Source organism: Bos grunniens, chromosome 1, assembly GCF_055505025.1.
Source record: "Bos grunniens cultivar Pamir isolate PY7600 chromosome 1, Bosgru_T2T1.0, whole genome shotgun sequence".
In the NCBI taxonomy this organism is placed as follows: domain Eukaryota; kingdom Metazoa; phylum Chordata; class Mammalia; order Artiodactyla; family Bovidae; genus Bos; species Bos grunniens.
Window position 1 is genome coordinate 87798742 of NC_141165.1, and position 13654 is coordinate 87812395.

Here is a 13654-nt window from a genome sequence, read left to right on the forward strand (position 1 = left end):
GATCTTTGTTGTTTGAATGTTGAGTTTTAAGCCAACTTTTCCACTCTCACTTTTTCACTCTTTTCCACCTTTATCAAGAGGCTCTTTAGTTCCTCTTGGCTTTCTGCTATTAGGGTGGTATCATCTACATATCTGAGTTTATTGATATTTCTCCTGGCAATCTTGATTCCAGCTTGTGCTTGCTTTATCCAGCCTGGCATTTTGCATGATGTACTCTGCATCATAAGTTAAATAAGCAAGGTGACAATATACAGCCTTGACGTACTCCTTTTCCAGTTTTGAACCAGTCTGTTGTTCCATGTCCGGTTCTAACTGTTGCTTCTTGACCTGCATTCAGGTTTCTCAGGAGGCAGATAAGGGGGTCTGTATTCCCATCTCTTTCAGAATTTTCCACAATTTGCTGTGATCCACACAATCAAAGGCTTTAGTGTAGTCAATGAAGCAAAAGTAGATATTTTTCTGGAATTCTCTTGCTTTTTCTATGATCCAACGGATGTTGGCAATTTGATCTCTGGTTCCTCTGCCTTTTCTAAATCTAGCTTGTACATCTGGAAGTTCTTGGCTTGTGTACTTTTGAAGCCTAGCTTGAAGGGCTTTGAGCATAATCTTACTAGCATGTAAAATGAGTACAATTGTGTGGTAGTTTGAACATTCTTTAGTGTTGCCCTTCTTTGGGATTGGAATGAAAAACTAATCTTTTCCAGTCCTATGGCCACTGCTGAGTTTTCCAAATTTGCTGGCGTATTAAGTGCAATACTTTAACAGTATCATCTTTTAGGATTTGAAATAGCTCAGCTGGAATTCCATCACCTCCATTAGCTTTGTTTGTAGTGCTTCCTGAGGCCCACTTGACTTCACACTCCAAGATGTCTGGCTCTAGGCGAGTGATCACACCATCATGGTTATCTGGGTCAGTAACACCTTTTTTTGTGTAGTTCTTCTATGTATTCTTATCACTGCTTCTTCTTATCTTTTACTTCTCTTAGGTCCATACTGTTTCTGTTCCTTATTGTGCCCATCTTTGCATGAAATGTTCCCTTGGTATCTCTAATTTTCTTGAAGAGATCTCTAGTCTTTCCATTCTATTGTTTTCTTCTATTTCCCTGCATTGTTCACTTAGGAAGGCGTTTTTATCTCTCTTTGATATTCTTTAGAACTCTGCATTCAGATGGGTATATCTTTCCTTTCCTCCTTTGCCTTTTGCTTCTCTTCTTTTCTCAGATATTTTTAAGGCTTTCTCAGACAACCATTTTGCCTTTTGGGATTTCCTTTCCTAGGGGATGGTTTTGGTCACTGCCTCCTGCACAGTGTTATGCACTTCCATCCATAGTTTTTCAGGCACCCTTTCTATCACATCTAATCCCTTGAATCTATTTGTCACTTCCACAGTAGAATCATAGTTCAGTTCAGTTCAGTTCAGCCGCTCAGTCGTGTCCGACTCTTTGCGATCCCATGAATTGCAGCACGCCAGGTCTCCCTGTCCATCACCAACTCCTGGAGTTCACTCAAACTCACGTCCATCGAGTCAGTGATGCCATCCAGCCATCTCATCCTCTGTCGTCCCCTTCTCCTCCTGCCCCCAATCCCTCCCAGCATCAGGGTCTTTTCCAATGAGTCAACTCTTCGCATGAGGTGGCCAAAGTACTGGAGTTTCAGCTTTAGCATCATTCCTTCCAAAGAATACCAGGGCTGATCTCCTTCAGAATGGACTGGTTGGATCTCCTTGCAGTCCAAGGGACTCTCAAGAGTCTTCTCCAACACCACAGTTCAAAAGCATCAATTCTTTGGTGCTCAGCCTTCTTCACAGTCCAACTCTCACATCCATACATGACCACTAGAAAAACCATAGCCTTGACTAGAGGAACCTTTGTTGGCAAAGTAATGTCTCTGCTTTTCAATATGCTATCTAGGTTGGTCATTACTTTCCTTCCAAGGAGTAAGTGTCTTTTAATTTCATGGCTGCAGTCACCAACTGCAGTGATTTTGGAGCCCCCAAAAATAAAGTCTGACACTGTTTCCACTGTTTCCCCATTTGTTTCCCATGAAGTGATGGGACCGGATGCCATGATCTTCGTTTTCTGAATATTGAGCTTTAAGCCAACTTTTTCACTCTTCTCCTTCACTTTCATCAAGAGGCTTTTTACTTCCTCTTCACTTTCTGCCATAAGGGTGGTATCATCTGCATATCTGAGGTTATTGATATTTCTCCTGGCAATCTTGATTCCAGTTTGTGTTTCTTCCAGTCCAGCGTTTCGCATGATGTACTCTGCATATAAATTAAATAAGCAGAGTGACAATATACAGCCTTGACGTACTCCTTTTCCTATTTGGAACCAGTCTGTTGTTCCATGTCCAGTTCTAACTGTTGCTTCCTGACCTGCATACAGATTTCTCAAGAGGCAGGTCAGGTGGTCTGGTATTCCCATCTCTCAGAATTTTCCACAGTTTATTGTGATCCACACAGTCAAAGGCTTTGGCATAGTCAATAAAGCAGAAATAGATGTTTTTCTGAAACTCTCTTGCTTTTTCGATGATCCAGCAGATGTTGGCAATTTGATCTCTGGTTCCTCTGCCTTTTCTAAAACCAGCTTGAACATCAGGAAGTTCACAGTTCATGTATTGCTGAAGCCTAGCTTGGAGAATTTTGAGCATTACTTTACTAGCGTGTGAGATGAGTGCAATTGTGTAGTAGTTTGAGCATTCTTTGGCATTGCCTTTTTTTGGGATTGGAATGAAAACTGACCTTTTCCAGTCCTGTGGCCACTGCTGAGTTTTCCAAATTTGCTGGCATATTGAGTGCAGCACTTTCATAGCATCATCTTTCAGGATTTGAAATAGCTCAATGGAATGCCATCACCTCCACTAGCTTTGTTCGTAATGATGCTTTCTAAGGCCCACTTGACTTCACATTTCAGGATATCTGGCTCTAGGTGAGTGATCACACCATTGTGATTATCTTGGTCATGAAGATCTTTTTTGTACAGTTCTTCTGTGTATTCTTGCCACCTCTTCTAAATATCTTCTGCTTCTGTTAGGTCCGTACCATTTCTGTCCTTTATCGAGCCCATCTTTGCATGAAAAATCCCTTGGTATCTCTAATTTTCTTGAAGAGGTCTCTAGTCTTTCCCATTCTGTTGTTTTCCTCTATTTCTTTGCACTGATCGCTGAGGAAGGCTTTCTTATCTCTTCTTGCTATTCTTTGGAACTCTGCATTCAGATGCTTATATCTTTCCTTTTCTTCTTTGCTTTTCACTTTTCTTCTTTTCACAGCTATTTGTGAGGCCTCTCCAGACAGCCATTTTGCTTTTTTGCATTTCTTTTCTATGGGAATGGTCTTGATCCCTGTCTCCTGTACAATGTCATGAACCTCATTCCATAGTTCATCAGGCACTCTATCTATCAGATCTAGGCCCTGGAAATAGAATCATAAGGGATTTGATTTAGGTCATACCTGAATGGCCTAGTGGTTTTCCGTACTTTCTTCAGTTTAAGTCTGTTTCAATAAGGAGTTCATATCTGAGCCACAGTCAGTTCCTGGTCATGTTTTTGCTGACTGTATATATCTTCTCCATCTCTGGCTACAAAGAATCAATCTTATTCTTAAATACACGTAGTTTATTCTAAAAATGTACCTGAAAGTGAAAGTGAAGTCGCTCAGTCGTGTCCGACTCTTTGCAACCCCATGGAGTGTACCCTACCAGGCTCCTCTATCCATGGGATTTTCCAGGCAATAGTCCTGGAGTGGATTGCCATTTCCTTCTCCAGGGGATCTTCTCAACCCAGGGATCAAACCCGTGTCTCCCGCACTGTAGACAGACGCTTTACTATCTGAGCTACCATGTACCTGGAACTTGTTTTAATCAGGTAGAATAAGATACAGACACAGAAATGAAGAAACAAGTTTATACTCATGACCCCTAGGAACAGAAGGGCCATGTAGGGCCACAGGGGAAGGACCAGAGTTGGTCATGAGGCAAAAGAGGTCAAGGGGAGAGCATGGCCCCTAATTACCACTAGATATCAAAAGTGTGCTCTTAGGGGAGTTTTAGTGGGAAAGAATGGGCGAGGCAGGTACGTAGTTGAGTAAGTTTAGGATTGGATAGTTTGAATAACTGCAGGGGCTCGGGGCTGTAGGGGTCATCTCCAGTTGTCTAGTATTTGGCCCTGGGGTGAGTTAAGGCGGGGGGATATTGGCTTGATGTATAAGAGCTTGATAAAATAAGTGGTTGGGAGTGTGGGCTCTGGATTAATTGGTTTGGGTATCAAAGGTGGGGCTTCCCTGGTGGCTCAGTTCAGTTCAGTCACTCAGTCGTGTCTGACTCTTTGTGACCCCATGGACTACAGCACACCAGACCTCCCTGTCCATCACCAACTCCCGGAGTTGGTCAGTGATGCTATCCAGCCATCTCATCCTCTGTCGTCCCCTTCTCCTCCTGCCCCCAATCCCTCCCAGCATCAGGGTCTTTTCCAATGAGTCAACTCTTCGCATGAGGTAGCCAAAGTATTGGAGTTTTCAGCTTGAGCATCAGTCCTTCCAATGAACACCCAGGACTGATCTCCTTTAGGATGGACTGGTTGGATGTTCTTGCAGTCCAAGGGACTCTCAAGAGTCTTCTCCAAGACCACAGTTCAAAAGCATCAATTCTTCAGTTCTCAGCTGTCTTTCAGACCAACTCTCACATCCAAACATGACTGCGGGAAAAACCATAGCCTTGACTAGACAGACCTTTGTTGGCAAAGTAATGGTGGCTCAGTGGTAAAGAAACTTCCTGCCAATGCAGGAGATGTAGGTTCAATCCCTGGGTGGGGAAGATCCCCTGGAGAAGGAAATGGCAACCCACTCTAGTTCTCTTGCCTGGGAAATCCCATGGACAGAGGAGGCTGGGCGGGCTACAGTACATGGAGTTGCAAGAGTCAGATATGACTTAGCAACTAAACCACCACCATATATCAAAAGTGTGCTCATAGGGGAGTTGTTTGTTCTTTCTAGGAGTCAAGACCCCCAAGTGCCAGAGTAAAAAGAATAAAGAAAGGAAGAAAATATTCTCAATACTTTGTTTATTGTGTGTTATTTATTCCTCAATAATAAAGCTGTTTGGAAGATACATTCTAGAGACCTTTTCATCAAAATTCTAATGTCTCAATTTTTAAAATAAATAATGTAGTTTTAAGTCCTAACTAAATCAGATGGACCATAACAATCCAGGCCAACTGAAAAAGAAATTCTTTGAAATTAGAGTAGTTTGACATATATTTTTTAAAGAAATGCACTTCAAACACTTGAATCATGTGTACATTAAAAATAATGTTTTAGAAAACAGACATGCTAAATGTCCTTATATCAGCTTCCTTATATATTGCTTCAGTCATGTCCAATTGTCCGTAACCCCAAGGACTGTAGCCTACCAGGCTTCCCTGTCCATGGGATTCTCCAGGCAAGAATACTGTAGTGGGTTGACATTTCCTTCTCCAGGGGGTCTTCCTAACTCAGGGATTGAACCGTGGCCCCTTAAATCTCCTGCAGTGGCAGGTGGGTTCTTTACCACTAGCGCCACTCAGGAAGCCGAATTTAATGGATAGATATATTTTAATTAACATTGTAATTACATCAGTGATTGCTCCTGAATTTCTTAGAAGTTAGTTAAATCCAAGAAATTTAAATATTTCACAGAAATTTGTTAACAGGAAAGTATGAAATCAAATTTCAGGCAAACCTACATCTAAAATGTAGATAATTTAGAATTAAAATGGTCATATATAAGTAAGACCAATTAATGTTTATTTTCTTCCTTCTGACAATGTCAAAATATATTAGGGACTTTCTCTTTGCAATTGCAGATTATTAATGCAAATTTAAAATTTTTCCTCCCCCTAACTATAAGAACGCTAAATGAGATTCAATAAATATGTCTCATCAGCTGCATACTGTTGATATTAGCCAAGACTCTAATGTAACCTCTTAAAATAATGCTTACTTCCTGATCATATATTGAACATGATCTAATAAATTTTCAACCATATATATATATCTGGTGGAGTGAATATATGTAATTTGGAAAAGCATTTTATAAAATTACATTTCATTTGGTTTCCTAAAGTTATATATAATTCATTTTGTGAGATTTTAAAAATATGTAATACCAGTTATCGTGTTGAGAATTTTACATTATCTCACTTCAGTTCAGTTGCTCAGTCGTGTCCGACTGTTTGCGACCCCATGGACCACAGCGCTCCAGGTCTCCCTGTCCATCACCAACTCCCGGAGTTTACCCAAACTCATGTCCATTGAGTCAGTGATGCCATCCAACCATCCCATCCTCTGTCATTTATCTCATTTACTTATGTAATATTTTCATTTTACTGTTATAGGCACATTTTTTAGCATTTATAAGCTTTGCCTAAGACTCCTTTTTTAAAAAAAACTTTTTGTTTTGTATTGGGGTATAGCCATTTAACCAGAGAAGGCAATGGCACCCCACTCCAGTACTCTTGCCTGGAGAATCCCATGGATGGAGGAGCCTGGTAGGCTGCAGTCCATGGGGTCGCTAAGAGTCGGACATGACTGAGTGACTTCACTTTCACTTTTCACTTTCATGCATTGGAGAAGGAAATGGCAACCCACTCCAGTATTCTTGCCTGGAGAATCCCAGGGACGGGGGAGCCTGGTGGGCTACCATCTACAGGGTCGAACAGAGTCGGACACGACTGAAGTGACTTAGTAGTAGTAGTAGTAGTAGAGCCATTTAACAAACAATGTTGTGATAGTTTCAGGTGAACAGCGGAGGCATTCAGCTATATATATACATGTATCCATCCGCCTCCCAAACCCCTCCTTTCCAGGCTGCCACAGAACAGAGTTCCCTATGCTATACAGTAGATCCTTGTTGGGTATCTGTTTTAAATATAGTAGTATGTACGTGCCCATCCCAGACTCTCTAACTGTCCCGTCTTCCCATCCTTCCCACCCGCAACCATAAGCTCATTCTCAAAGTCAGTGAGTCTGTTTCTGTTTTGTAAGTAAGTTCATTTGTATCATTTCTTTTTAGATTCCACACTTAAGGGATGTCATAGGATATTTCTCCTTCTCTGTCTGACTTACTTCATTGAGTATGACACTCTCTGTGTCTATCCATGTTGCTGCAAATGGCATTATTTTGTTCTTTTTTATGTCTGAATAATATATCTGGTGGAGGGAATATGTGTAAATGTGTAATTTGGAAAAGTATTTTATAAAATTACATTTCATTCGGTTTCCTAAAGTTATATATAATTCATTTTGTGTGATCACCCAAAAGGAGAAATGGATTAAAAAAAAACTTTAAAAAAATTTGATAAACCCTATTCTAAACAGTGTATCTGATGGCAGGCTATTTGGTCAGTATCAACAACAATCTCATCTTGAACTTCAGCTCTAACATTTCTACATGGGGAGCTATTTGAGTCACTTAGCACCTGTAGAAAACTTCCTAAGGGCCAGATGCTGTGACTGTTGTACTGTGAGTCTTCCTGGGTGAAAAAGATGTGTTTCTTGTCCTCATGGAGGGTATGGTCTAGTGGCGGATTTTACAGCATATATTTAACACATATCAGTTTGAGTCTAAAAATAAAATTATCAAAATTTAAAAAAATTAATAATTCCTAAGACTGAAATTCGGAGAAGGCAATGGCACCCCACTCTAGTACTCTTGCCTGGAAAATCCCATGAGCAGAGGAGCCTGGTAGGCTGCAGTCCATGGGGTCGCTGAGTCGGACAAGACTCAGTGACTTCACTTTCACTTTTCACTTTCCTGCATTGGAGAAGGCAATGGCAACCCACTCCAGTGTTCTTGCCTGGAGAATCCCAGGGACGGGGGAGCCTTGTGGGCTGCCGTCTATGGGGTCGCACAGAGTCGGACATGACTGAAGCGACTTAGTAGCAGTAGTAGTAAGACTGAAATTAACAAATCATCTGCTTCTTTCTCTCTAACACATTCATTTTCTTTCTTGGGATTTTGGAGTTTAGAAATAAACTTTTGGAAACTACTTATAAGTATGAAGTCCTTAGCTTGTTACTGTCAGAGAGTATTATAATGAAAGTAGTTTGATTAGACTACAAAAGAGGGGAAAACTGTGCTCTTCTTTGTATCAGGGGATATATTTACCTCATATATTATAGCCCATATATTTAATGGGGTATATTTACCCCATTAAAACCTGGGATTGTAGATGCTTCCTAGAGTCTTCATAAAGTTTTATGTCTATGTCTTCCTTGCAGGTTTAGCCTCCAACTTCAGCCTTTTAAGATGGATGAGATCCCTTCTGATCCCCTCCTACAGGTCTGTGCCAACCTGGGGCCAGGATGAGGGCAGATGCATGGTCTGGGAGGTGCTAAAGATGCTTCATGGGCTTGGGTGAATTGTGGTGTGAATACCTGACATTTGAGAACCTCAAGGAAACTCAGACTGCTCCTCACTGCCCTCCACCACCCAGCCCCTCTGCCTCAGCTCATCAGAAGCTTCCTCTGGCCCCATCTTCTCTTCTTATCCTCATGAATCGAGAACAGAGGCTTTCTTTAGAATCTGGGTGCTGAGAGATCTAAGTCAAGAGAGTTACTTTTAGTGAGTTTACAATCTAAGACACATTAGCATCAGTACTGACTCACACACAAACTCAAGGCCCAGAACTTGCATTCTTCCATCTCAAGTCAGGGGTAGTTGACATGACTGTATTGGTGAAAGTGCAGAGACCAAGTACAGAAGCAGAGTAGTGACCCTGCAGTATTTCTGTGGGACTTCAATGTTCAAATACCCAAGGAGAGGGAAGAACATACTCTCCTGAGAAACAGTAGAAAGCCTTTCAGGGAAGGTAAGATTTCATGAGTGCCCCAGTTTCTTTCCTCCTCCTCTATGCTTCCAGTGCCAATGCTTGCTCACCTTTGGAAGCCTCAAGACTCTGGAAATTTGTATTTATTTATATTGTTTTCGGCAGTACTGGGTCTTTGTTGCTGCACGTGGCTTTCTCTACTTCTGGCAAGTGGAGGTTGCTCTCTAGCTGCGGTGCGCAGGCTTCTCGTTGCGGCAGCTTCTCTTGTTGCTGAGCATGGGCTCCAGATATGCCAGCTTCAGTAGCCGCAGCACACTGAGTGGCTACGGCTCCTGAGCTCTAGAGAACAGGCGTAGGAGTTGTGGTGCGCGGACTTAGCTGCCCCACAGCGTGTGGAACCTCCCTGGACTGGAAATTGAGCCTGTATTTCCTGCATCAGCAGGCAGATCCTCAACCACTGGTCTACCAGGGAAGTGCCCAAGAATCTGTTTTACGACAATATAAGCACTGCCAGTCTGTTCCAGTCAGCCCAAGAATGACCTGGATGCTAAACCAGGATGCTAAACCCTGGATGCTGAAGAAATGATGATGACAGGCGCAGGGGTCATGGAAACCAGCAGGGAGGGGGCTGGCAGGGAGAGTGGTGTGGAGAGGGGCAGTTCCCTGCCATCTGCTTGGAAGCTGAACTGAATGTCCTGTGTGAAGCTGTAGTGGGGTGGGGCCACTCTCTGCCTCCCTTTCAGGCTGAGGCAGCAGCTTGGTGACTCAGGTCACAATACACCTGCACTGATCCTAGTCCTGAGGGCAAGTAGAGGTTAAGTGGAAATAGAGTCTGTGTGGAAGCTGCCTTCAGATTCTGGAGCTGCAACTGGTGTGTCGCTGAGTGTCTTTGACCTTATCCAATTTACATGAATATTTTTAGGTATTGTAGGTTTGAAAGCCTACAAATGACTATGGGAGGTCAGCATTCCTTTTTGATCTCTGAATTTCTGGAATTTCACCTCAGAGGTCACTGTTGTGCTATGTAGAAAGAAGAATGTGTTAGGAGGAGATTATTCTTAGAAAATGACAGTGGTTTGTTTGGAAGAGAACCTAGTTCACACTATTCATGTCTCCGTGGACTTGTCGAGTGGGTGGTAAAGGCCTCAGCTAAGAGTCAGCGTCAAGCTTACTGGCCTGCTCATGGCTACTGAGTGATATCTTGGGGTGACGGTTCAGGGGAAAGGACTTAGAAATCATGACCATTTAAAAGTAGGAATTGGTTGCTGTGTTTTCTTTTTTGTAATTTTGAATTTTTTTCACAACTGCCACCCCAGATGCTCTTCAAAAACAAAGAAGAAGAATACTGTAGGGTGTTTTGGGCAAAGAAGTTTGGGTATATTACTTCCTCTATTACACCTACAATTCCCAGAATTATGTAAAATTAAGCCTGACCTTAGAGAAGCTTTCTTTCCTGAAGTCTCAGCAACTGCCCAGGTGAGAACTTGTAGGCCGTTCTAGACTAGAAAGTGAAGTGTATTATTTCCCTGAACTCAGAAAAATATTATGGTTTGACCTTAAACACACGTTGACTGGTATGGCATTTCTGTCACTTCCTAACCTTACTTCTTGCGCATTCAACCTTTATAGAAGTTAGTTCATTTCTCAGAAAGCCCAACCCCTCTAATTTAGATATGTTCTCATCAAGTGGCTGCAAAGCCTTAGTCGTGTGATCTGAACTCCTATAACAGCATGTTTTTCTAGTCAGTGAAGCTTTCTGCTTAAGTTCCACAGATTTATAACAAGGTTTCTACCATTTTTTTAAAACAACTATCGAATATACTCCTTATTTAGACAATTCAACATAACTACCCACAAAGTAAAGATTTAAGAGGAAATCTATGCCTAAGGTGATTTCAGGACCTGACATACTGCAGCAGCTAGAAGGGGGTTGAGAAGGTGAGGAAATAGAAGCGGAAGGAGGTGAGGAGGTTCGCCTGAGGCCGCCAGGCTAACTGGTGACAGAGCTGTGACTGTCTTCTTTGGATATCCTGTCTGCCAGACTCGTCTTTCTGCTGCCAGCACTTTCCTCATGTATCCCTAACATTTTTCTCTACCAGTTTCTCCCAACTCCAACTCTATGTGGACCTTTCGGTGACACTGGAGCTCACCTTTTGCCTGCAGGCCAGCTTGGTGCCAAAGCTTTTATGCTTTACTGCATAACTGCTTACTCTGTAAACCTTGGCTGTTCCTCATTCATCTTTCTTTCTGGTGAACTAAAGAGAAGGTTTTTCTTTTTTATTTGCTTCCACTCTCCAGCCTCTCCATTCCATTATTTCATTTGACAAAAAGGCAAAGTAAAGCTATAGAGCCCCAACACCACAACATTTGGAAGATTATTTTTATAGTTTTATACATTTCTGCTAAGGAAGGTAAATATCATTCTTTATTTGATACTTATTTCTAATACTTTGGATTCATGAAGCGTTGTACATAGAGCTTTCAACAGTTCTGTTGTTTAATACATATTAAGTAATAGGCACAATGGTGTTTTTGCAAATCATTTCTCTCTCCTAGTGAAGACTGACTGCCAGTGGTTAGTACTGTGGTCTTTCCTTCTGACTGCCCTCCGTGTTTCTCTCACCAAAGGAGCTTGCGATACCCCCAAGAGCAGATCATTTTGGCACCGTCTCTGACTAGGGTTGACATGGAGATGACTCAGCTCACCCAGGAGAACGCAGACTTCGCCACTCGGGATCGCTACCACCACTCCTCCCTAGTGAGCCGGGAAGAGCTGATGCCTCAGTACTAGGCAGCCCAGAACCCTCCCCTTTTGGAGCTGTCCAGGGTGCAGTGGACCCAAATCCCAGAACCTCTGTGGAGCTGGTTCTCCTCGGTAAGAAACTCAAAGACCTGTCCTCCCCCTGCCGTTTTGGACAATGGAAATGAGCATTCTGGTCTGGAGCACCACGTCGACCAGGTACCCACTGCAGTGGCCATGGCCCCTGCAACACGCGTCCAGTCAGAAGAGTGCCACATGGACACCAAGACTTGCAGGTGTGGAGAACCAGGCCAGATTGCTTGTTCTAAGGGCCACAATAAATGATTATTTTAAGCTTTATTATTTATTCCTTGAATAAATAATATGTTTACATGGTTCCAAACCCCAAAGTGAAATCATATATACAGTGAAAAGTCTCCCTCCCATTCTTGTTTCTCATCTGCTCAGTTCCCATCTCAGAGATAACCACTGTTCTCAGGTATACTACCTGAGTTTCGTTATGAATAGAGAAGCAAATAGGAGTGTGGTGTTTTATTGCTCCCTTTTCATCCACAAAAGGTAGCATATTATACATGTGCTCTGCACCTTGCCTTTCCCCTAACGATCTATCTTGGAGACATTTCCATATCAATACACATGCAGTTTCCTCATTATTTTTCATTGTATGAATGTGCTATAATTTATTTCATCAGTTCTACAGTGATGGCATTTGGATTGTTTCCAGTCTTTTGCTATTACAGTCAGTTCTGCAGGGAATAATCATGTTCATATGTACAAGCATAATGAATATCTGTAGGATAAACTCCCAAAAGTGGAATTGCAAGATCAAAGGGGACATGCATTTGTAAGCTATTATTGTTTAGTGAAGGTCTTTTTAATTAAAAAGTTAAATTACCAAGAATTACTTAATGGTGACTCACGTTCTCAAAAGCATGTGTGGCGCCCCACACTCCAGACACCTCTGCAGCTGTTTTGCAGTATGAACACACGAGGGGACACGACTATTTTGGTTCCTTAGTGTGGCATTCCTGGTGACTCAGATGATAAAGAATCTGCCTGCAATGCAGGAGACCCGGGTTTGATCCCTGGGTTGGGAAGATCCCCTGGAGAAGGAAATGGCTACCCATTCTGGTATTCTTGCCTGGAGAATTCTATGGCCAGAGGAGCTTGGTGGGCTACAGTCCATGAGGTCGCAAAGAGTCGGACATGACTGAGTAACTAATGCTTTCACAACTCACTTTTTCTAGTGTGGCATTCATCACAGGCATCCAGTCTAGGGGCCCTGGCAGGGGCTGTTCCTGCGTGAAGTCAGTCCTGGCCCAGAATTGGTGGTGTCACCACTGAACTATGAAGGGACATACTGTTGGGTCATTCTGACTTCTTTCTTCTGTAGTGCATGCATGGGTGCTAAGTCACTTCAATTGTGTCCAACTCTTTGCGACCCCATGGACTGTAGCCCACCAGGCTCCTCTGTCCATGGGATTCTCCAGGCAAGATTACTGGAGTGGGTTGCCATACAATCCTCCAGGGGATCTTCCCAACCCAGGGATTGAATCTGTATCTCTTAGGTCTCCTGCATTGGCTGGCAGGCTCTTTATCATTAGCACCACCTGGGAAGCCCTTCTTCTGTAGTAGAGTTTCTCGAAGTCAGTGCGCTAAGAAACCAGAGAGGTTTGTTAAAAGTGCAGATTTCTGCAGCTCAGTCCTAGAGGTGAGCTTTGGGGTCAGTACTGGACTTTATATTTTTAATGAGTGCCTCAGGTGATTCAACACAGGTGACCCTTGGACCCCATTTTGAGAAAAACTGACCAGTTGGATGAAATAGGCTTAAAGCAAGTGAGGGCAGGGATGTCATGATGAGGGGCCATTAGGTCTCAACATTCTCCCCTAAAAAGTGAGGTCTAGTTTATGGTAACTTCACAGTGACATCTAGTTTATAATTACTGTTTTTGCACCTTTGGGGTTAAATACCAGACTTCCAAACATCATTAGAAACAATGGAAAGAAAATAAATGCTGAGTTGACTGAGCGACTGAACTGAACTGTAGGTATATGGGAAAGCATGGAAGACAACGTATTCATAAAGGGCTG

The 13654-nt window shown here is 42.6% G+C and overlaps 1 protein-coding gene across 3 annotated transcripts in view; it reads left to right on the forward strand.

The window, feature by feature from the left end:
* The window catches only part of SLC12A8 (solute carrier family 12 member 8), a 144361-nt gene extending 132398 nt beyond the window's left edge, over positions 1-11963 (forward strand). For 2 of the 3 annotated variants that reach the window (XM_086402042.1, XM_086402052.1), the window contains 2 exons: positions 8255-8315; positions 11431-11963. In XM_086402042.1, coding sequence (XP_086258168.1) covers positions 8255-8315; positions 11431-11593 — 224 coding nt within the window. In that variant the 3' untranslated portion in view covers positions 11594-11963. The remainder of the gene's footprint in view (positions 1-8254; positions 8316-11430) is intronic. The other variant, XM_086402061.1, reaches the window with a different exon arrangement.
* The last annotated feature ends 1691 nt before the right edge of the window (positions 11964-13654 follow it).